At 37.7% G+C, this 25,011-nt stretch overlaps 1 protein-coding gene across 4 annotated transcripts in view; it reads right to left on the reverse strand.

The window, feature by feature from the left end:
* Positions 1-25,011, reverse strand: part of SYCP2L (synaptonemal complex protein 2 like) — a 39,139-nt gene that overhangs the window by 2,149 nt on the left and 11,979 nt on the right. For all 4 annotated transcript variants that reach the window (XM_039349586.1, XM_039349596.1, XM_039349567.1 and 1 more), the window contains 20 exons: positions 24,204-24,296; positions 24,042-24,102; positions 22,376-22,521; positions 21,034-21,094; positions 18,698-18,798; positions 17,883-17,964; positions 17,560-17,671; positions 15,129-15,186; positions 13,671-13,732; positions 12,913-12,964; positions 12,107-12,153; positions 10,142-10,190; positions 7,914-8,073; positions 7,175-7,224; positions 5,421-5,547; positions 2,892-2,971; positions 2,628-2,697; positions 2,207-2,335; positions 971-1,095; positions 615-709 (listed from right to left, as the gene is read on the reverse strand). In XM_039349586.1, the coding sequence (XP_039205520.1) occupies positions 615-709; positions 971-1,095; positions 2,207-2,335; positions 2,628-2,697; positions 2,892-2,971; positions 5,421-5,547; positions 7,175-7,224; positions 7,914-8,073; positions 10,142-10,190; positions 12,107-12,153; positions 12,913-12,964; positions 13,671-13,732; positions 15,129-15,186; positions 17,560-17,671; positions 17,883-17,964; positions 18,698-18,798; positions 21,034-21,094; positions 22,376-22,521; positions 24,042-24,102; positions 24,204-24,296 (1,760 nt within the window). The remainder of the gene's footprint in view (positions 1-614; positions 710-970; positions 1,096-2,206; positions 2,336-2,627; positions 2,698-2,891; positions 2,972-5,420; positions 5,548-7,174; positions 7,225-7,913; positions 8,074-10,141; positions 10,191-12,106; positions 12,154-12,912; positions 12,965-13,670; positions 13,733-15,128; positions 15,187-17,559; positions 17,672-17,882; positions 17,965-18,697; positions 18,799-21,033; positions 21,095-22,375; positions 22,522-24,041; positions 24,103-24,203; positions 24,297-25,011) is intronic.

A 25,011-nucleotide genomic window follows, 5' to 3' on the forward strand; every position in this document is an offset into this window, starting at 1 on the left:
CTTGTTTAACAAATGTCTCACTTAGCAACAAAAACTTTGGGCTCAATTGTGGTCGTAAGTTGTTTGCGAATCATATTTTTGGTAGATTTGGTTTCCTTCAAAACTTTTTTTTATTGTGGAAGCCTTGTTAAAACTAACCACTGTGCAGATATTTCCCTCAATTATTGCTTTTATTTATTATATTATTGTATTTCTTTACAGCATACAATATAAAAGCATTGTTGCACACATTCTACCGTGACGCTCAATTCACACAAAGCAACAGCAAGACACAAATAAGCCTAACCAATGTCTAACTTACTATGGCAATTGGTTTAATTAATTGTTTAAGGAAGTACTTCCAATGTAAAACACATAAAGGAAGAACAGTCATGGGCTGAAATACGAAAATAAGGCAGAGTATACATTATCCTGTTTTGACCATGCTTTAAATAAATACTCCTTAGCCAAAAAAAATAAGTGTTTTTCCTACATGAACAGAGTAGCATCAAAGCTTCATCTTATGAACCATGAGCTATTTTGCCAAATGCATAAGCAGCCCCGTCTGTCTCCATGAACGTCTACCAGGAAAAGAGATCACTATGCTTATACTAGACAAGATGGGTACCACCTACCGCTTCTGATGGATCCGATGCAACAAGGCTGATATATTCTGTTCAGGTGCCTTCAAGAGGCTGCGTGTATAAATCTCCATCCTCTTGTATCTAAACTAAGTCATAGAACTGGGAGATTAGAATCACAAATTATTTGTGGTAAGAAGAACAACCCCGATCTAAATTATCTGTAAGGCCTACACAATATAAAGAGAGATATAGAGGAGAGGACAGGAAAAGAGAAGGAGAGAGAACTGGTTGCACATAAGGGAATTTGCAACAGGAAAAAAAAATCTGTTTACGTATTTGTGAGCCTATCTGGAAGTTATTCGCAGTAGAAAAATGACTGTCGGCTAACTGCAGGGAAAAAGAATTACCCAAAATGTTTTCTTCAATTCGCTTGTAAAATTCTCGAAAGCAGCAATAACCCCCGAGTCATCGATTTCTTCTCTAAGTATTTTAGAGGCAAATACTTCGTTCTCAAATTCATTTAAAGGTTGGCCTGCAAAAAAGAAGCACAGCTCTCCTACTAAAGCATTTGCAACAATAACCAGCCCACAAAAATACAAATCTGCGTTTAACTGAACAAATAGGAAAACTTTTAACTTTGTAGGCATGGTGTACAAGATGGGAAACTTCTACAAATAAACACTGCCAATTATCTGAAACACAGTATCTGTCATCCACACTTATCAAAAGTTTAAATTTTTGTTGTAAACCTTGCTGTGAGGATCACTGTCTCCTCCCCTTATTTACAGCAGCTGTACAATAATTCATCTTGATGCTTATTTTAGCATTCTGGAGATCTTGCTCATAAAGGCCTTTTAGTTAAACGTTTTCTGAAATCATCATCATCTGGGAATTTCAGTATATAATCTGTTCATGGTATTTTGTTTTAATATTTTTGATTAAATTGCAACAGCTTACGAACTGTTCAGAGAAGTGAATTGGCTATATAAATATCAACATAAGGAAATTAATAGGATGCAATCTTACCTCCCAAAATGCTTTGATTCTGGGGTGGTGTAACAGGTTATAGACCAGAGATATTTATGAAGATTGGAGCACAGGGAAAAAGTTGAACACTTCCATGGTTTTAACTCTTAAAATCACACACAGGCCTCTTTTTTTTTAGAAGCAGGACATCAATTATAAAGATTATGAACCATGTATTTTGTCTCTTAAGCTACCTTTTCAGGGAATACTCAAGGAGTTCAACAATGTCAGAACAGATGAAATTCAAATGTAGACTATGTTAAAGAGAGTGTTAGCAAAAAAGAAAGCTGCTAAAAATGGATCAAAAACTTATCCTCAGAATGCCCCCTTTGCTTTTGAGAAGTCACAAGTGAAAAAGGTGTATTACTCATTACTGTATCCATTCTTGAAGGCAGACCATCAAAGCCAACACCAGCCAGAGCACAGAAAAACTCAAAGAAGTAGTGTAGGATTGCAAGATGTGGAGAGACCTGGCCCATAGTATCGCCAAGAGTCGGTCACAACTGAATGGATAACACCATCATTAACATCATTATCTGAAGGGAAATTTGATTCAGATCGCACATTTTTGCTCAAACTTTTATGGAATGTTGTTACTAGGGTTCTAGTGTGATTACCTTTTGGTGTTTCATCTGCCATTTCTATGGAGGAAAAGAGTTTTCTTGGTTCAAAGATTATGCTGGATTCATTACTAGGCTGCTTTTCAGTGTGCTTTGAGTGTTTTCTATTGAAATCAGCTGACCATTCTGGAAAAGGAAATCCATACACAGTAGTTAGTGGGAAGTTTCACCACTTTAGACTTTCACCATATTAGGTGCCACTGAAATTTTGATGGGACTTGCAATTCAAACCAAGCTTTGTTCACATCATTTGGACCCATACAGCTTGCCTTTTTAAATGTTGATAAGGAAACTGTCCAAGCCACAAAAGCACAGTGGGAGAGAAAGCAGAGAGGACACCATCCTTCTCCTTAAAAACTAGAAAATTGGTGACAAAATTATTTTTCTTTCAGATTTATCCAATTTTCCTTTATTTTACCTGAAAATTTCCTCTTAGAGTTGGAGATCTTATCTTCCAGGAGTAAAGTACTAGCGGCAGCTTCATGTTTCTAGAAAGCATTAAAAAAAAGAGAAAAAAAATATCAAAATTGCAATACTTTTCCACCAGATTCTAGCATTATAATGGAATAATGCAATGGAAATAATATGGTGTCTTATGGTTATATAAAGACAAATAAACAAAATGCAATTTAATGCATGGTATCTGTATATACATGTATACATGTGTTTGCAAAACCTATACCTTGCTTGTTTTAGCATCTGACGCATTGGGTGAAGAACTGCTGCTTAATGGGAAAGTGGCATCCATAATTTCTAAGCCATCTAAAAAACAAGATAGTAATACTACTTTAAAATGCTTGTTTCTTTGTATCCGGCCTTAATTATTTTATATCTTACTTTTTGGCAGCTAATGATTAAAATATGTGTGCAAAAACAATACTAACCATCATAATACATATGCTTAAAACAATCATACTGAAGATCTTGAAGGAAAATTCAACTTCATCTTACGTCCATATTTTATGTTAAGTCTGTCAAGAGGTATTTTCCTAATGACCACACTAGATGAACAGTATGATACAAACTAAGGATTGTATGACATTCTGAATGTCTAGGAACTGGGTTACAATATATATGATGGTGGTATGCATTTTCTTACTAAATGTAATCTAAATTTAGCTTTTAATGTTCTACATCCATCCTAATCTATATTCAGCTTTGAGGAGGAAGATGAAAATACTATTTTGCATGTCATGGGTTGTGGGTGTTGAGTACACCTGGTTCAGTATCATTATCTGGAATGTGTCAACAGGAGCATTCTGAGAAATTGAACAACTCCTGAAAGCCAGATTTTTTTTTTGCAATGTTAACACCTGATGGATGGCAACAGGTTCCAGCATGCTACTAGTTGGTGCCAAACTCCATAGATGGATAACAGCAAACATTCCAATTTTCACTATATCTACCACTATACTAACTTTGTCTAATTAATTTGCTAATGCAAATTCTCCAACACCCCATCCCAAAATGCAGACCAATTTTATTTATTTTCATGATCTTGCATTTTACTCTTTTGGAGAAATAATTCAGACCTTTTTATTATGTAGAGAATTGAAGGTCCAAGCAATCAACTCCCTGATATTGGCTAGGGCAGTGGTCCTCAAACTTTGTGGCTTGGTAGCACGGGGGGGGGGGGGAGAGAAGGGAACTAGGCTATGTGAGTGGCGGACCAGCTCACTCAACTTGCTTGAGGGGCAGGCCAGCGTGCGTGCATGCGCGCGCACAAACACACACACACACCTGCACACCTCAACTTGCATAAGTTGAGCTGCATGTGCATGTACACATGCACTGGCCCGCCGCTCATGCAAGATGAGCGGCGTGCATGCGCGTGTGCGCTGGCCTGCCGCTCATGCAAGATGAGCTGCGTGCATGCCTGTGTGTGCTGGCCCACCGCTCATATGGCCTGGTTGCAAATAGACCACAGCATGATAGTGGGCTGCTGTGCCTGGGGACCCCTCGGTGTGCAGACCAGCATCTGCACACAAGTGGGATCCAGGGAAAAAGCACCCTGCACAGAAGCGGTCCCTGGCACCAAAAGTTTGAAGGCAACTGGGCTAGGGAATCAAGAACAACCAGGCAGCTACTCATTCTACCTCCCAAACAGAGCATCATGTCAAGAAGACACCCTTAGCTGCATCTTCAACCAGAGATGTGGTTAATTAAGCCCAAAATTTATATTGCTAAGTCAGACATTTGTTAAGTGAATTTTGCCCCATTTTACAACCTTTCTTGCCACAGTTGTTAAGTAAATCACTGCAGTTGTTGTTGAGTAACAAGGTTGTTAAGTGAATCTGGTTTTCCCATTGTTACTTTGCTTGTCAGAATTTTACAAAAGGTGATCACATGACCCTGGGACATTGCAACTGTCATAAATACAAGTCAGTTGCCAAGCACCTAAATTTTGATCATGTGACTACATTCAATGGTCACTAAATGAAGTGTTGTAAGTCAAGGACTAAATGTATTGAATGCCTGAGTCCATAAGGTGGAAATCTGGAGTTCTCAAATTTCATCTTCCAGATGCCTTCTACATCTTCATACCTTGGCTCTCTCCTATTTTGGGGTAGTCGCTTAGTCATTCCTGCTACTACCACCTACCATTCAAGGGCCACCTCATTTCTTAACTTTAATATTGTTTTTTAAAAAAGGATCCTCACCACCTGTGCTGTAGTTTAGATAATTAAAGGGTTAAAATATACTGGTTTAAAATAATTTCTATAATGTCAACTGTGGACCACAGAGTATGTAGGATTGTGACTAGAGAAATTTCCTTTAGAGACATATCATTCTCACAAGTGACAAACAAAATCAAGCTTTATTTTTTAAAAATGTAAACTCTCCTTTTAATTTTAAATGTTACAATGCAGACATTCAAAATTGAAGATGTTTCAAATAGCTCAGATTGTGTGACAACTTAAAACTTTAAAAGAAAATGTCATACTCCTGGAAGACCACAAGATGGCAATGGTCTGCTACAAAAGTTGTTCCAAGTCTTCACAAAGAGATAATGGAGAGCATTCCAAATCCCATTACGTTATATAGGTTTCTAAATAATAAAATTACAGTTCACACACATTACTGAGACAATAGTGAAGGAATCAAATTTCTGAATTGGCAATTACAATATGATTAAGCCCACACCACTAGAATATGATATAAAGTTTTAAATTCAAACAGAGTTCAAATGACATTGGAAGGAGGCACATACTTTGTCTAATAGGTGAATAAGGAGTTGAACAAACATGAATTGGACTATAGCTTGTATAGTGATGCATCTCTGATACTGGCTTTGTTCTTCTCTGTATCATGTCCCTAGGAACAGCTGAATTTTTCATCTAGAGAAGAAACTGAAATCATCAAATCAAACACCTAGCCACAGACTGCTGCATACAAATTGTTTCACTTACTGCAGCTCTATACATGTAGTCTTTAGGTTACAACCATTCATTCAACTGTTCAAAGTTATAATAGTGCGAAACAAGGGGAACTTATGATGGTCCTCAGAGTTCCAGCAATTGCAACATCTCTGTAGTCACTTAATCATAATCTGGGCATGTGACATCCAAATAACCATGATTTCCTATATTCCCTACTAGCTTCCCATAAACAAAATCAATAGGGAAGCTAGCAAGAAGTTGGAACTCATGATTGAGTGAAGTCCTTGCTTAACGACGGCAGTTAGAACTGCTAGAATTGCCATCATTAAGTGATGTGGTCACAAGATACCGTTCTTTACAATTGTGTTGTTTAGCAACAGTTCCCAGTCCCATTTGTTGTCCTAACCTGAAGACTACCTGCACTGATGAAAAAGTTCAACAACTTGAAAAAAGTTCTAATTAATTTAATCTGCAGTAGAATTTTAATAATCTTTCACTTAATAACTCTTAATATCATGCATGAATGATATTACTACTCCGATGAAAGTACATGTTATCTAAGTTTGTTGTTGCTAGGAGTTCTAAGGGACAGGAAGTCTAATCCCCACTTTGTTTATAACAAAGTCTGGTAAAAAACACAGCTAAGGTCGAAAATATTGGCTTTGCCCAAATAGGCTGAAGAATAAAATTGAAATGAAGATGGATGAATTACTATGTTTTTTTAATATTGTCTGGAATGAAGATTGGAAGAGCATCAAATATACCAAATTAAATGTAGAAACACTACAAGGTTCTATTATCAAGAGATATTGGTAATGTAAAAGCTATGAACAAAAAAAAATATTCATATAAAAGACCTTTAAAAAAGCTAGGGAAAAAAAAGCATGGCAAATTTTCAATCCAAAAGATACCTCTCCAAAAGATCTACTAGAATGGCTGTATCTCATTCACAGCTTGTTTGATTCCAGATGTAACCATAAGTGCAAGGATCCCAACACTGAACTTGCTTGAAGGATCTGGACATTTTTGCCTCTGGCTTCACAAACTGACAGAGGCAAATCTAAAGGCCTTTGAATCAGAAATATAAATTTACATTTCCTGATCTGTTTCCAATCTTCATTACAAATTCCTGAAGCAAATGACAGCCTTCTGGAACGTTAATTCAGTAGAAGAAATAGTTTCTTTATACTTGGCTCTTCTCACTTAACCAAAAAATCATGCAATTTTTTTTTTAGTTTTATTCATTTATAACATAAAATGTGAAAATACAAAAGCAAAAAGTAGGGGACAACAGTAGAAAAAGGGAAAACAAAAAAGTGTGAAGAAAGATAGGGGAAGAAACAAAAGGCCTTGACTTCCGACTCATGCAAATCTTAAAGTAGTTTCATGATTTTTTTAAAAAAAATTATCTGAAGATATCCACAATAATGCAGTTGTCAATCCTTTATGTTCATAGAAATTCTAACATCGTACAAGTAGAGTGTAAGGGCAACATTAAAAAAAAGAGCAAACATTCTACATATTCTATACATCTGGCAGCCATATCCATCAGAAAAGAAAAGATCAGAGTTTCATTTTTCCTTACTTTCTTTGCAACATAATCAGTGCCACTACTTGGAGAAGACAACGGCAATACTGTGAGAGGAAAGATAAACAAATGTTTGCAATTATGAGCAAAGATAATATAGATAAACCACCTATTAATGGAACACGTCGGAAGTAATAAGCAATACACAAAACTTTGAAATCTTTAATACTGTACATGATACTGTAATATTTCCAAATAAATATTATCTGTACACCTGCATAAACACAATGCTGCAAGCCTAAGTCCGGGCTAAAAAGAATTATGAGCTCTAAAGCTTGCTTTAGAACAGTGGTTCTCAACCTTTTTAATGCCACGACCCCCAACTGGTCGTAAGTCGAGGATTACTCAACTGGTGCAGCACCGTTTGCAGAATGGGACTTTTGGCGGGCTCAGCAGGGCAGAGACAGCCTGGACAATTCCTACTGGCTTTTGAAAGCCAAAAGAATTAGACTCTATTCAAGAGAGTCTATTCTATTGGCTTTCAAAAGCCAATAGAATAAAAGGGAGTAGCACAGCTAAGGAAAAAGGGAAAAAAATGGCAGACTGCGTTGTTTGGCGACCCCCGTGAAATGGTCGTTTGACCCCAAATGGTGTCCCGACCCACAGGTTGAGAACCACTGCTTTAGAAGCTCTGGTTTAATTTTATGTACAGTTTACATGAAAACAGGTTCCACTGAGCTAATTACGTCTAGCAACATTTTAAACCAATAACTAGTCTCCCCATCATTGTTTTTACCTTTTAACTTGCTTCTGACTCTTGTTTTTTTCCGAGTGTAGTTTGCCACTTTGGGCAACGTCTTGTTCTGAGAGTTACAAATCCAGCTTTTTTCACTCATACCATTGCTCAGAGTCTCTGGGTTGCTTTCAGAAAAGAGATGAGTCTTGTAGTTAGAAGGCTGGGAAAACATGGAGGCAACAGTCAGCGCCACCGGAAAAGTACTGCCATTACAAAATTTCATTCCAAAAGCATTTAAATGTTGATTAAAATCAATTGTACAAGCTCAATTACTGAGCTAACCCTTAAGGGTCAACCTATTTTGTTTTGGAATCACATTTCCCCATTAGGGAAAAAACTGTAAAATGTTTAGGAATCCCTTTTTTTCAATATTGTATAGAAACTGAAGGTTCAAGGCATCAAAACCAATAGAACAAACACAGCACTCCTAAGCTATTTTGTCCTGGCCTTACAAATAGGAAAAATCAGCAGATATCACAGGGGAAAGCAAGGATGTCAATGAAGTCCTTTGATCGTACCACAGCTTCAGATGAAAAGCCCTTGCTTGAATCTCAAACAACACTGAGAGAAACAAGACTTTAATGAACTAAAGGGTCTTTGCATTCCTTGTTTCGTTCCCTGAATTCCTTATATCAGACTTATGTCGGCCTTCTTGGGCACAGGACCTCCCAGGTATTATCCTGGTCATAATTCTCAGAAGTTGGAATCTACTGAGATATCACATAGATTTTTGGGGGCAGAATTATGAAAAAAAAATATATTAGAGTAAGAAAAAAAACCCTGATTTGTAACAATAGAGTTTTGATATATGTTGTTTGATTTGAATATTTTTTTCCAAGAAAGAAGAAATGAAGAAGTCTTTCAAGCAACATATTCCACATTTTTAGACTTGTTCCGGAAACAAGTGTCAGGTCCCTTCTTTTCATAGCTACACTTATCAATCCTGAACTTGTATTGATTCTTTTAATGCTATCGTATGCATCTGTATTTTTCTTCAATTGATTAGTTAATCATAATAAAATGAAAGTATGTTCCATTCTAACCCTGTGCATCTTGGGATAATGGGTGATGCAGTATGATTTATCTGGCAGGTACAAGGTTGGTCTGATGTGATCAAGACAGTCAAGTCCAAAAGACAGGCAGAAAAGAAAGGAGGCTACCCACTGAAGCTTTTATCTCTTGGTGAAGAAAGTGCTGTCACATTCCTTATCGTAGAATTTAATGTCCACAAGCTTTAATTTGATCGGATAACAGATCTGGAAGCTCCCTTGTGAGTTCAGAAATCTTCAGACTTGAGTGTCATTTCAGGAAAGGGAGGGACACAGAGCGGGAATTACAGAACGGCCTTCATATCTATTCTCAAATCTATTCTCAAGTGATTCTATAATCTAGTACAGATATGGTAGGTAATATAGAATGATGAAGGAACTATAGAATCTTCCCTATTCTGCCATCCTCTAGATCTGTTTGGACTGGTTACCAAAGTAGCTATATCAGAATTCTGAAAGCTATACAGCCATTCCTTTTTAGTGGCTATCTTGTTTAATGACTCTTTGCAAATACAACAGTATTTTTTTAAAAAAAATATTTTTTGACCAACATGCTCACTTACAATCAAATTTCATGCCCCTGGCAACAAGGGTGAAAGTAACATTGGCATAGCTGCACAAGAGAACTTTATCTGAATGTATTGACAGCAACCAGGTTCTTTGCAGGATCTCTGTCTCTCTCTCACACACACACACACAAACACACGTGGTTTATTTAGCAAGCATTTTCACTTCCAATTTAAGGAACAGATTGTAGTTACTAAACAAGGAGAAGGTGTCCTTCCAATTCACTTGGAAGACTAGATTGGGAAGAATGGAACATTCCTTCCCAAGTGCATCCTTGGCACTTCTCCTTCAAAGGATTAGTTTCATTCCAGTTTCAGTTAAGTAGTGGCCATTCTTTAAAAACAAAGCAAAGCAAAACAAAACAAAACACTTAAACCGACCCAGACAGAGTATTAGAAGAAGTTCACAGATGGTGAGAGATGACTGCTCTCTCATTTCATGCACTGCTCAGGTTGCAGGTAATATATTAGGTAGAATTAATCAAATGTCTTAAAAAATCCAAAAAGAATGCATTTAGCAGTAATAGCCCTGAAATCATAAACATTTGGGTGTCTGAAGTGCCTATAATAAACTGTAATGAACACTATAATAAAAATGAAAATTGGACATTACCAGACTTCTCTCAAACTTGTTCGGCTTCACGTTTCTCTTTTCAAGACTCCTGCATGCAATATAAGACTATGAATTAAGGAGACTGTGTCTGCAGAAAAAAATTTAGAATGCAAAGTCCTATAGCAGTGGTTCTCAACCTTTTTAATGCCGCAACCCCAACCGGTCATAAGTCGAAGACTACTCAACCGGTCGTAAGTCAAGGACTACTCAACTGGTGCAGCACCGTTTGCAGAATGGGACTTTTGGCGGGCTCAGCAGGGCAGAGACAGCCTGGACAATTCCTATTGGCTTTTGAAAGCCAATAGAATTAGACTCTGTTCAAGAGAGTCTATTCTATTGGCTTTCAAAAGCCAATAGAATAAAAGGGAGTAGCACAGCTAAGGAAAAGGGGAAAAAATGGCGGATTGTGTTGTTTGGTGACCCCCGGTGAAATGGTCGTTCGACCCCAAATGGGGTCCCGACCCACAGGTTGAGAACCACTGTCCTGTAGGTCAATGCCCCCAGTAAATAAAGACTGCATTTCCTAAACTCCTCTGGTTGTATTTTCCACCTGTACTTTTCTATTAAATGTGGTTTCTAAAGGATTTTACTTGTTACTTGTTGCCAATTATAAGGAACGGTGCTCATCTCCATTTCAAGGCCACTGAGCCAGCGCTATCTGAAGACATTTCCACAGTTATGAGACCAGCATGACGTCAGAGCATTCTTATCTTCCTACTGAAGTAGTACCTATTTTTCTACTTGCATTTGTATGCTTTCAAACTGCTAGGTTGGCAGGAACTGAGGCAAGGACAGGAGCTCACCCTGTCACATGGAGCTCAAGTCTCAAACCTGGGCTGCTGGCTTTCCAGCCAACAAGCCCAGGGTCTTAACCACTGAGCCATTACACTGCCCCAAATGTGATTTGAGGTGGGATTAAAATGTCCTACTTCAATATAATCTATCCAAGTAGGACTCAAAAGCCCAAAAGGTTAGAGTACGAATACTATCTTTATTGTAATGTTATAGTAACAGAATCTGGCAAGTCTGAAAGCACTTTTCCTCTTCCTCGTCTTAATTTTCCAGAGAATGGAGCATTTCCCACATCCCTATTCCTTCTGAGTTTTTCAGCCTAGGCTGTGGCTCCTCCTCCTCTTATCTCCCAGATTATTCTCTCAGACCGTCATAAACACTTTCCCCAATGGGCAAAGAAGAGCAACACGGTCTCTACAGACACCCTAATCCTGGGAACAGTGAGGTCTTCAGAGACCCTATAAATTCTAACAGAGTGGGAGCCATATGAATCTCCAGGAGGCAGAATTATCCAAATGTACTAAAAAGAATGCCTATTATTTTCATAACAGATAACCTTTCCTTCCTTCCTTCCTTCCTTCCTTCCTTCCTTCCTTCCTTCCTTCCTTCCTTCCTTCCTTCCTTCCTTCCTTCTCTCCCTCCCTCCTGCCCATCCGCCCGCCCGCCTGCAATAAATGTTGACTTCCAAATATACTGCTTTGTTCAGCAAACAACTTTGGGCTGCTCACAATTCAAACTTCTCAATTTATATTTACAAACTTCCCCTATCTATTTTCTTCTTTCAAGCCCCTTATAAACTCTGTTCTGGAATTATTAATGTTTTTGAAATAAACTTTGGGATGCATAAGAGAGGGAATTCATTTTGCTTTTTTAAGGACACAGTTAATCCTCATTTAGTGAATGTTTTGGGCAGTGATCATTCACAGTTATGACACTCATGAAAAAGTAACTGTATGACCTATCCTCTTATTTAAAACCTTTGCAGGTCTGTAAAGCAAAGGAAAGCTGAATTAAGTTCATAAGCTCAGTTGCCGTTTCACTTAGCAATTGCTTTGCTTAACTGAATTGCAATCTCAGTTGTGGTCACTAAACAAGGACTACCTGAACTTTAACTTTTCCGTATTAGCCACCTAATGTATTCTATACAAATAGCATGCCAAAAAGTTTCCATACTTGTGCAAAGTTTTCTGGACAAATATTTTTTGCTTCATTTCAGACACCTGAAAACAAAAATGAAAGTTGTTTTTTTTTTTTTAAAAAAAAGAGGAAACAGAAGACTGGGGATAATGATTTTAAGGCAAAATAGGAATACTACTGTTCCTTAAATACTAAGTCTTTGTTCTTTAGAAACAACTAGCTAAACCTGATTTCAAACCAGACAAATTAACAAATAAATCATGCCTGTTTCTGAACTATTTATGTTGGTGAGATTTGTTTTCAACAATTCCATTGGTATTCTTACCAAGATATATTTCAAGGCTTGTCACAAATAAATTAATAGTAAATTAACATTTTACAAAGCTATGGAAATAATGCTGGTGAATCACAAAATTTTGAACCTGATTGCAAGTATATTGTTAAATAGGTATGAAATTAGGCATGCATGTACAGTAGATCTTGATACAGTCTTAGGCAAACCTTGATCCTGCAGAGAACGAGATATTTACTAAGCTATGACAGAACTTGATTATGAACTCTTCTCTAATTTACCACTGATAATGTATTATTTATGCCACGCTGGGAAAACAAAAAAAGAACGGAATTTAAGATGACTAAAACCATTAACAATTACTAGAAAAATGGAGATGAAGGACACAACTAATGTATTCTTCTGAAGAAACTTTATCTATGGGATTGTTGAAGAGTCCACGCAACCTGACAGAATGTAAATAACCAATCCATCAATTTGCCTGTAAACAGTTGTTAAGTAAAGCAATTTGCCTGTAAACACTGAAATAATTGTTTAATTATGGTTTTACCATCTCATGTGTGCTTGGATCAGACGAAAAATGAAAATCATATTCATCCATCCTAAAAAATAAATGTCTTGTGTTAGTTACTATTATTTTCAAATGCCATTTCAAAGCGAATGGATTATATTTTTTGCTATATAAAGAGCACTATGGATATATGGGATCAGGCTTTCTTAAAAACAAAACAAAATGCTCCAAAAGGTGCATAGGAAAACTGCCCATGCCTCTATGACTGGAATGCATCAACCTTTCTCAGACTTATCTTGATGATTTGGTGGAAGCTCTATTAAAGAATAGACTGAGCCACGATAATACAGTCAATAGGGTAGCACAAAAACAAAATGCATCTTTAACACAATTAGATTTGATACAGTTAATACCCATATATTTCATAATTCCTCCCTTTGTCAGATTAAAAATTGTACCTGTGGCCATTTTGAAAATATTTGGAGGCTGTAAAATGTGCAGTGCTGTTTTAAGATAGGACTGCTATACAAAAGCTTTCCATCTGATTATTGCACATCTACATTACGATACTGACTCAACTAAAGTGTTCTTATGACACTAATGACAATAAAAGCCTCTTACATATCAGTTCTGTGTGTTTTTAACAGAAATGGAAGTTCACCCTCCCTAAATTATAATACATTTTTTGTAACACTGTGCTTAAAATCTCAAGTTTAACATAAGAACTTCATACTGTGATTTTATATATATATATTTCTGTATGTCCATTTAAAAGAACTTTAAAAACAGTTCCTTACATTGATTCCACCATTTGCTTACTTGAACCTCTTGCTCGTTTTTTCTTCTGTAGGGTGTCATCCTGGAACAAAAACACAAAGTCACGTGTTTACAATTTCCAGAAGATTTAATTTATTTTGCTTCAAAAAAAAATTGGACAAAAATAAGCAGTCCATGTACTTGCTGGAAAATGCTAGGAACAAGGGAACAAAACAAAATAAAAACAGGCCCTGGAGATACCATTAAGTCCCTGTTTATATCTTAGCAGCAAAAGCAGCTCTTATATGTACAGACAGAGGTCATGTAGAGGCCGTGTGCAGCACACTGCCGTGGCTCAAATACCTACATGAGCTCACCTCCATGATCTCACCTAGTTCACACCAATAGGATGTTGCAGAACACTGCCCCTGGCTGGTGCTCCCTGGCTGGTATATTCTTAAGGATTGGCAAGGAGAATCCACCAATAAAAATGCTGTTGCTACTTTATCTTTTGCTGCTTGAAAAAACTGTATAAAAGCAATAAACACTGTGAAGGCAGTCGGACATCTTTGCACCTGCAATGACTGGTCTCTGATTCCATCATTATAGAATCAGTTCAACTGATTGAAAAAAACCCAAACTGCCAGGATCTAACTCTGTGATCTCTTTTCATTGGTAGTATCATCTCCTCCTTATTTTACTACCTAATCTGTGGAATCCCTGGTGTCTGAGCTTGTTTGCTTGCAGGCATTTAATTACCCAACTAAGTAACATCATCGGTGCAAATGAGTGTTGGGCTTGTTCCCCGTTTATATCCTACAGCTTGCCCTGCCAATTTTGGGTTTTCTCCTTGGTAGTCTCTTGATTAGGTATTGTTTTCTGCCTTATGTTAATTCCTGCTTATTTTGGTGTTGGCTACTGGGGAGAATATTTTTTATTGATGGCAAACCTGACATTCACTTGCACTGATGAGGTTACCTAGTTGGGTAATGAAACATCTACAAGCAAACAACACATCTCAGAGAACAACAAGGACTACACAATTCCTACATTGTGGAGCTACAATATATTTCTCTTCTACTGGAACTACCTATTCTGTCATCCAGTTTGCAGCAATCCTTCATTTGTTGCCAATTTCCACCTCCATTCTTGCTGTTCCCTTTGCCATGTCAGTTTGGTAATATCAGGTATCTATAAATGTTGTTGATTTACCAGACAAGGATTACTGTTAACCAGCCACCTACAAAGCCCAAGCCCTCACTGTTTTAATCAATCTTATTTTCCATTCAGTAATTATATAAATCAGTACTAAAAACAAAAAGCAAAGACAGCAAATTACTTTCTCCAAAGGAACCATGCTGAATTTGTCCTTGCTCAACTTTTTGACCTATTCATGTGTTGGGTATGAATTCCTAGAATGGTTAATTGAAAATTACAGGAGCTGGCTTCCAGCACATCAGGAAAGAATCAAAAGGGTATTGTTGCTACCTACAACGTACCTCTAAAGGGTGGATTTCCCCAACATGGATATCAGCTTCTCCTTCCACATCTGGTTCACTACAGAAGAAATGCTTTAGCGTCAAGACTCTACAACAACTACATCAGTTTAAATTTAAAGTGTTAAAATTGTTTATGTTATCAATTTAAAAATACATCCACTACAAAAACAAATTCTACAGTTTCCAACTGCATTTTCTAGAACAGTGGTTCTCAACCTTTCTAATGCCGCGACCCCATAATACAGTTCCCCATGTTGTGGTGACCCCCAACCACTTATACATCACCAGGTGCCAGGGGTGTGGCCAAAGAAAAGGGGAAAAAATGGCGGACAGCCTTGTTTGGCGACCCCTGTGAAATGGTCATTCGACCCCAAATGGGGTCCCGACCCACAGGTTGAGAACCACTGTTCTAGAAAGTAAAAATGCAGAGAATATTTGACACTATTTCAAATAATGTATCATTCTGATTGAGACATTTTAGCAGGACGAAAAGGGTAACATTTAAATTATGCATATTGGCAAATCTCACTGAAATACAGGTAGTTCTCCAGTTAAAACCCTAATGGAGCCTGCCTATTACTATTTTAATTAAAAATTATAGGAGCTGTAACCATTGTAAAACACTACTTTTGTTGCAGCAGTCCTTAAGCAAACACTGCAGTCCTTAAGCTAACCGGCAGTTCACTATGGGTACAGTTTTGCCGAAAAACAGAATAAATGCTGATTTATGGCAAAATTGTCATAAAACATGTTCACATGACTGTAGTGGGGGGTACGTGCTGATTATCAGAACTTCAAATTTGGGTCATAGATGGTAAATCCTGCAAGTAGGTCCATCAGAACTTTGAACAGTTGCTAAGTGACTGGTGATAAGTTGAGGACCAGCCGTAATAATTTCAGGTGTGTCCAAAAAAACAAATTTGCACTCTGGATTTGTCTGACATAGAAGGACTTCCTTGTAATTAATACATTATAAGCTACCTCTTGTACTATATTTTATTGTAAGTCAGTATTTAATTAGCAGATCCCAAGAAATAAATTTACTGGGACAGTGCATTGCTTTGGAGAGTCTGTGGAGAGACAAACCTATGCACCTATGAGCAACACCATAAAGCAGCCAATGTAAGGAGTAGCAGACACTTGTCAAGAAAGAATGCAGAGAAGAGCAAAGATTATTAAGGGTCTGGAGCCTAAAACATATGAAGAATGGTTGCAAGAACTGGGCATGGCTTATCTAGCGAAGAGAAAGACCAGGGGTGACATGATAGCAGTCTAATATTTTAATATTTGAGGGGCTGTCACAGAGAGGAAGGGGACAACCTATTTTCAAAGCACCCAAAGACCTGACGAGGAACAACGGATGGAAACTGATCAAGGAGAGTCAACCTATAAATAAGGAGAAATTTTCTGACAGTGAGAATAATCAACCAATGGAAGTTGCGGGTGCTTCATCACTGGAGGTTTTCAAGAAGAGACTGGACAGCCACTTGTCAGAAATGGTATAGGGCAGACATGTCAAACTCGCGACATCATGTGATGTCGTGCAACATATCGGCGCTTTTCCCCCATTGCTGGCAATGGGGTGGGCACAGTTTCCTTGTGACGCATCCAGCCCGCGGGCCGGCAGTTTGACATCCCTGGTATAGGGTCTCCTGCTTGAGCAGGGGGTTAGACTAGATGACCTACAAGGTCCCTTCCAACTCTGTTATTGTGTATTCATACCCCTCTGCACTTGAAGCATCTTTATGTCTCCAAATCCAAAGCAATGTATAGCACTAAGATGGAATGACTGATTGATAAGAGGATTTATATACTGTATATTTGAGCAGGAATTCAAGCCAGCTCTCAATATCTGTCAACTGCTATGCATAAATATTACAGCAGTTCCATTAACACGTGATTATAAAAGGCAGGGAAAGAAACTGTAGAAAAAACATTCCTTGCTCTAAAGGCCTCTGGAGCACCATGTGTGTCACTGGACAGTCTATTCTAGGATATCAGGAAACACACAATGGACATGTTTAAGCGTTTCTCCTCTAATAAGCCATTCTAATCAAAGGTGGTGAAAATCTTTATGGATATCCTCCAGTGTTCACAGTATCTATGTACTGAGAAATACATTCAGGTGTAAGATCAATCTGTAAAGCAGTTAATATGTGGCCCTCCATAGTATGCTGGACTACAACTTTCCTAATCACTGTCATGCTTGGTAGAAATTAGTGGAAAATGTAGTCACTTAAACCCACAAATTGCCCAGTGTTAATTTAAAATGCTATTACATCTACTACAGGGAAACTTTCCAAAAGGAGAGGTGGTCTCAGATAAACAGGCCATTGGCATACATGATATGGTAAAACCATAATGTTATTTATAAATGCTACATTTCTTCATAATTCTCTATTCAAGAGGTTTGTACAGCTAGAACACTTACTCAGCCTTATCCTTTGGTTGTAGCCGAGAAATTTTCAACTTCTGTGAGGATGGAGGAGCAGCCAATGTATTTGCTGAACGTGATGGAGAAACTGAAGGCCTATCACTGGAAGCTTTAAAGTAATAAAGTAATAAAAAAGACACAGCTGATTCTTTCCAGGTAAAAATAACCAGAGATTTCACAAACATTTATTTTTATGTCAAATATGACTCAACAGGCTTCCTGACATAATTTTAAAACAAATCTCTTTGACTTTAATGTGATTAAGAAGGTAAGCCTTGTGACTAAGAATCACATGAAAGAACAGGAGAGCCGCTCCTGACCTTGACTGCCATCTTTGTTTTCAAGATGTTGGGTCTCTTTCTCCCCATCTGTAATAGTTGCTGCCGGAATAATTATTTTGTTCTAGATAAAGGGATAAACAATAACATTCATATTATTAATGCCATTAACCCTTGCAGTTTTTATAAACCTTAATCGGGGAGAAATAGTTCTTAAAAACCAGAAAGTTCAGGTATTCTTTTTCAGTTCTGCAACAGATAACAGAATAACCAACCCATTGTTTTCCTGCTTAGTTGGAAATAAATAATTGTCCAATAAACAACTGTCCAATAAGCAACTCATTAAATGCTATATTGCTTGGTCTTTTTTCTCCTTTTGGGCTGTCCCCCAAAGGTAATTTGTAAGTTGGCTGTCCACTGAACATATTGTGGGCTAATATTCATTCTGAATTTCTTGGACAATTCAGTCCAAGATAAATGAAACTGATTGGATAAATTTTATGTTTGTTACTCTGTCCTTAGGTGTATGATTTAATGAGAAATTTTGGAATGCATTATCAATATTAAAGCGCCTCAAGATTTATGTCTATCTGCTATTGCAGTGCAATATTTCTATTCTAGTTCTTCTCATTCCCTCTTATTTTATTCCTATATTACATCCTATTTACTAAACTTGAGTGTCAACTTGGCAGCCTTATGGTGATGGTTGTTTTTCTCTTGATAACAGGCTGAGGAGGTTGAAGATTTGGGAGAATTGCTTCCCCCCCCCATGAATTCCATAATTTGCAAGAACCCAGAAGACAGAGCTGGGCAATCGCTAATTCATTCAAGTTTTCCTAAGCTGCAAATATACTTACTGTTTCAGGAGTAACAGATTCATTGCTTTGGCGTGATGTCAGAATGTCTGATAAGGAATTTGTTTCTGTAAGATCTTCTTTCCTCTCCAGCTGAATGCTTACTACGGTAAAGCAATATTATTTATTATTGTCATATAAAAATATTCAAGGCCAAGAAACAGTGTACAGTAAAATGATCAATAGTAAAGCTTACCCACACCACCTAATATAGACCAGCCTTCTCCAATCTGCTGCTGTCTAGATTTTTGGAATTGCAACTCAGTGACTTCACAGCCCACATGTCTCCCAGGGCAGTAGTTTCTAACGAATCCTTTGACATTTTTATCAGGGGTTCCCTAATTCTCTCAAAAAGGTAGACCTGACCACTAATATCTCTAATACTGCAATACAAAGAAGTGATATACACTTCACCACTTTCATCACCCTCCACAAGACCTTTTTTGCACACAGGTGTCTCCTCTGTTCATGGAGACTTTCTAAACATCTGTCGTATAAGAGACAGAACAGAATTATTCTTTGTTGCCCCGACACCAGGATCTGAACCAGCAGATAGAAATCAAAAGGAAAACATAGTTAAACATCAGAAGTAAGTTTCTAATGACAAGAGTTTTTCAACACTGGGAATTATTGCCTCAGGAGGGGTAGGCTTTCCTATGTTTTTTTCTTAAGTTCAGGAGTAAATCTTCTAACAAGATTTGCATTTCAAATCTCCCACACCTTCTCACTCTCAATTCTCACCCCCTTTGACTCCACCTCTTTGTCATGACTCATCTTCACTTGGTGGCTGTACCTCTACTGAGAGAAATGTTTCAGCGGGGGATGGCCTCTTGGCTGTTTCATATTCTCAGTTCTAAGCACAAACATGGTATTTCTATCATCAAACACATTAGTACAGGCAACACATTAAAGAGGCTACCGACTCAAGACATATGAAAGAGAGATGGGTCTCAGGGGAACTGAAGCATGGCCACAAACACTGACCAAATTTCATTTTAAGTTTTCATTCCTTCTATTAAGATAGAGGAACAAGAGAGCAAAGGAATGCAAACTATTTTTAACCAGAAACATAAAGTGACTATAATACTGTGTCCCCTTCTCGATCTCCATAAACAAGGATTGGAAAGTGGATGCCCTCACTCTTTTAAAATCCCGATGTCAAAAGGATGAAAGAAGGTCAATACAACTGCAACATGAAACTGCCTGACCGGGACTGATGAGAATTCACATACATGGAATGTCAGAAGAACATGACCAAGGATGACAATAGTTATTTGCTGAAATCAAGTTATGTCTTTCAATCGGGTTATCTAATTTATATTTTCTACAGATGACAGCATCAACCTGAATATTCTGGCAGTAAGCTAGGCAAGGAAGTCAGAAAAAAAATTCCACAACTTGACAGCAGAAAACCATGTCCACAGTGTTGTCCATAAAGATGAATAGATATGCCCTATAGTAAGTAAGCATGAGGATGATACTTGATTTGAGAATAACTTTACTACCTATCCAGAGTCCTGAAAATCATTGAGGCAGCTATTTATAAAAAGCGTGAAAAAGCAGAGCACAAAAGTATTATCACAAAAACCCAACAATGTTTATGACAGACACATTTACTTTAGCAAAATACATCAGCGTCACTATTACTACTATTACCATTGCTGCTACTAATACTACTATTAGCACACTACTACACTACTATATATCTTTTAATCTCTTTTTAGCTCCTTCAAATCCTTACTATGTTACATAAACTTCTCTTTTGTGGGCAACCTGGAAGTAAATAGCGGAAGTGAAAAAATGTTAAGACTCAGGATTCAGATTGAAAATTTGAGAAATGCACTCTCTCTCTAAACCAGTGGTTCTCAACCTTTTTAATGCCGTGACCCCCAACCGGTCGTAAGTCGAGGACTACTCAACCGGTCGTAAGTCGAGAACTACTCAACTGGTGCAGCATAATTTGCAGAATGGGATAAAAGGGAGTAGCACAGCTAAGGAAAAGGGGGGAAAATGGCAGACTGCATTGTTTGGCAACCCCCGTGAAATGGTCGTTCGACTCCAAATGGGGTCCCGACCCACAGGTTGAGAACCACTGCTCTAAACAGTCAAGATCCAAGAAAATTAGAAAAACGTAGGAGAATCCTTCCATCCATCCATCCATCCATCCACCCACCCACCCACCCACTGACATATTAGGTAAAAGCTAATAGGTGTTTCTGTCCAGGAAGAAGCCTGCAAGGTGCCACTATTAAGAATGCTCAGACTTTGCCTCTTTTTGGTTATGGTCAGGCAAAAAGATAACCTGAAAGAGGATTCTACTGACATTAATTCCCACTCACCTGTTGCAGTTTGCTCTTGGTAATCCCCAAGGTTGGCATTCTCATCTTCATTCAATATTATCTATCCAATTAAGTTATTGGGAAAGAAAAGTTTAATCCGGAGAAAGAAATCTCCTTCAGAAAAAAAACAGATTCAACCAATCCTGTAAAAGTCTGTAGTAATCTTTGAGTTTTATCAGTGAATGCTTTCTAAATTTAAACAGAAGAATATCCATTAGGTGATTGTCTAGTAAACATTTTTGCCGAACTTGGTTGCCAAATTAGGGTCCTTGAAATAAAAATATTTTTCTCAATTAATAGGCACAATTTCTCTTGGTTCAGTTCAGAGGGCAGCTGTTTCATTAGATGAAGGGTGAATGAAATTTTTTACTACCTCCTAATGCTAGAATGCAACAGAGTTGATTCACAACTTAAGAAATCAACCAAAGATTTGGAAAATTTTAAGGCTGTTCTTTCTCAAAAGTTTTGGTTGTCCAACTCCATCAGTAAAAAGAAGCTTCATCAGGCATGTGCATTGCACATACTCTTCATTGGAAGAGAAGATTTCAGGCTACAGGATCTCCACCAGATACCCTGTCTGACTCATATGTGCCCAAATGTAGAGGTTCTGTTGTCTACAGAGGTGTCATTCATTTAAGGATTTTTATAACATTTCTCAGCTAAGCAAAACCACCAGGGTTTTATGGCTAATGCAAATATATATCCTATAGCACTTACAGTTTCTAAATCCTGCCTCAAAACTAGGTTTTTGATCAGCTTAGACCAGTTTTAGAAGCATTCTCAGAGACAGACTCTTTTGGTATTCATGGACTCAGTTTGAAGATGGACTAATAATTTATTTTAAGTTAAGCGGGGATGCTTTTGTTCTATATATATATATATATTAATAAAAAGCTGTTGTGTATGTATTCTCTTATGCATGCTTTAATCAGGATATTATTTCATAATAGATTTCTAATTTTATACATTGTGTGTGTGTGTGTGTGTGTGTGTGTGTGTGTATAAAAAGCTGTTGTGTATGTATTCTCTTATGCATGCTTTAAGATGTCCCTTCTGATCAAGCATGTCTTGCTCTCTAGAGAAACTTAGCATTATAGATTACAATTAAAAAAATGAAAAGACTACTGACTACTGTAACTTTTAAAAATACTTGTAAATATTATTTATAACATTACAATCAACTACCCATTAAGAAAATTCATATGAATACTTTGAGAGAAATTTCTAACAATATTCAAATAAAAAAATAACAGCTTAGTTTGATACAAAATTATAAAAACCTATAGAGTTCTTACTAGACAAAAGTTGATGGGCAATTCAGCCCCCCCCCAAACCTCCTTACCATTTTTTCTTTTCCAATAGCTTTAAGAAGCGGTGCTAAAATATCAAAACAGCTATCAAAGTGAATTCTGATCTTGGTGATTTCTGCTTTGTTGATCACAACTGACCTTCTTGTGATGATTTTAAGAATCTTTTCTTCTTGTTCCTCTTTATGAAAAAAAAAAAGAACAACATATGCATTTTCTAGTCATTCCCACAATCGGCAACTTTCTCAGAATAGCTTTAGTGAAGCATCCCATAATACTTATTAGGCACTAGAATCTGTATGACATATTCTGCTGTTTGAAACAAAAGACCAAATAGTGATCTCCACAGCTCAGAATTTCCAAAGCAGCAGTTCCAGCTATTTTGGTATGAAAATCCGTATTTATCCTTTGAAATAAAATCATCATCATTATCATCATCATCATCCAACAACAACAACCACAACATACATACATATTTGACCTTGGGGATAGACACAACTTGGAGCACAATGCAACATAGTTCATTACACCATCAAATAAAATTCATCTTCAATCCATGCCAAAATGAGCTCTCAAAGACCAAGGAACTTTTCGCACAAATCAAACTATTCTTCCATCTCTCAGATATTCTTTTGTCAATTAGCTTAACGAATTATGTGACACCTTAGAACAGCGGTTCTCAACCTTTGTGTGACGGCGACCCCCGTCACACGGACGCGCCGCCCCCACGCGCGGTGCGCATGCGCAGCGGCGGCCCCATGTGTGGCGTGCATGTGCGGCGGCGTGCGCATGTGTGGCGGTGCCCCCATGCGCAGCGCGCATGTGCAGTGGCGGCCCTTATGCGCGGCACGCATGTGCGGCGGCGCCCCCTGAGGGGGGGAAATGGCGGGTCGCGTTGTTTGGCGACCCCTGTAAAATGGTTGTTCGACCCCAAATGGGGTCGCGACCCATAGGTTGAGAACCACTGCCTTAGAACCAACCAGCCAATCTATCTATATAGTACATATACAAAAGACACGATGTCACCTTGCATATGAATTGTTTAAAAAGGTGAAAGGAAGGAAGGAACTTAACTACCTTTCCTTGTCTCTGTTAGTTTCCAACCTATACATGGCTAGCTCCAGATGCATTGAAATGGGGCAGCTGTACTTGTGCCCTTCGTGAAGATGCCCTGCTAGTCATTTGCTGAGAACAAATCCCCATGATGGATGACTTTACGTGTTCTGGCATGCAAATATTATGCCTCCTCTTAATGCAATACAAATATTCTATGGCACAGGGAGAAGCCTTCAGAGAACAACAGTCTTCTGGTTTACCACTGATCTCTCCAATTGCTGTGGTCTGCACTTTTAAGGTCATTTCTACTGCAACCTGTGAGAGAAATTAGAATTCTTGACTCTGGGGGAAGGAAGCCAACATGCAGCTTTATTCCCAGGTGACTCTGAATATGGCATCTTCCCAGCTCCTAAACCTAGAGGTGGGGGAAGTTATACACACATTCAACAGTGTTCCAGATAAACCTGTAGAAGAGTGGAAATCACACGCTCAAGGCCTAGGCACTTGCAGCACCGAAGCAGTGGAGGTATGTAGTTCTGCCATGTTTTCATGATGATTAATATGTGCAACCAAAATGACACACATTTTCAAAAGCTCAACTTAAGCATTAATATTTCTTCTGAGAGTAGTCTCTGATGGGCTTACCCTGTAGGTAATAACTGCTGAGGTCTCGCTTTGGCAATCTTACTGACTCCCAAAATGTGCTCTGAAAAACAATATTCGAGGTAAAAGTCATGTTAATGGCAGCTAAGTAAGAAAGTAAATAAATAAATAAAGGCCCATTAAAAAAAAATACAATCATTTTACCTCTAGGCTCTCTAAATAGAATGTAATGCTCTCACTTCCATAATTGAAGTCAATCCAAAACTCTTCTAGTTTGTTATCTGCAGGTTTCTTTAACTTGGATATAAAAAAGAAAACAGTCTCAATTTGATTTCTACCTCCCAAAGAAATTCAGTACAATGTAACTTTGCATTCTGGAAACCCAAGAAACAAGCTATATAGTACAATGCTACATATTAAGAGAGTCTAAACTGCTCTCCTTCTCTTGCACAGAGTCCTCAAGAGACTCTCCACTGCTTTAGTGTCCTGAAGTTTTAAACATCAACTGAAGGGATAGTAAAGCTTCTGAAAGTTTTTCCTTCTTCAAAACAAATAATTTCTAATGAAGTCACTATTTAGCAAAATATAAGTTACCTGAATATAAGTTACCTCTTTGTTGCATAATTAATTAAAGGTGATTAAGCATTAATATTTAGTAGTAGCAGAATATATGCAATTTTGGAAACAATTTCTGAAACTGTGGGTACAAGCAACACTTCAAACCTGAACAAAACATAATTCTAAAAGGTATAATAAAACAATATCTCAGTTAGAAAGAATGATATGTCCCACAAAGTCCCAAGTACTTTTTCCTTAAGTGGCTATAAAATACGAAATTGCCATTTCCTAGTTTTATTTTGTTAGTATTCAAGAATGGGTGGAATTATCTGCATCAATTTTTTCTAAGAACTGTTTTCAACACTTTTATTCAACAGCTGAAAAGTTCATATACCCAAGAAATCAGGAACAGCAACAAAAAGAATCACAATATAATTGTGGGATGGGAATAGAA

The sequence above is a fragment of the Crotalus tigris genome, unplaced genomic scaffold (genome assembly GCF_016545835.1).
Source record: "Crotalus tigris isolate CLP2741 ecotype Arizona unplaced genomic scaffold, ASM1654583v1 scf7180000017564.2150845, whole genome shotgun sequence".
Classification (NCBI taxonomy): Eukaryota; Metazoa; Chordata; class Lepidosauria; order Squamata; family Viperidae; genus Crotalus; species Crotalus tigris.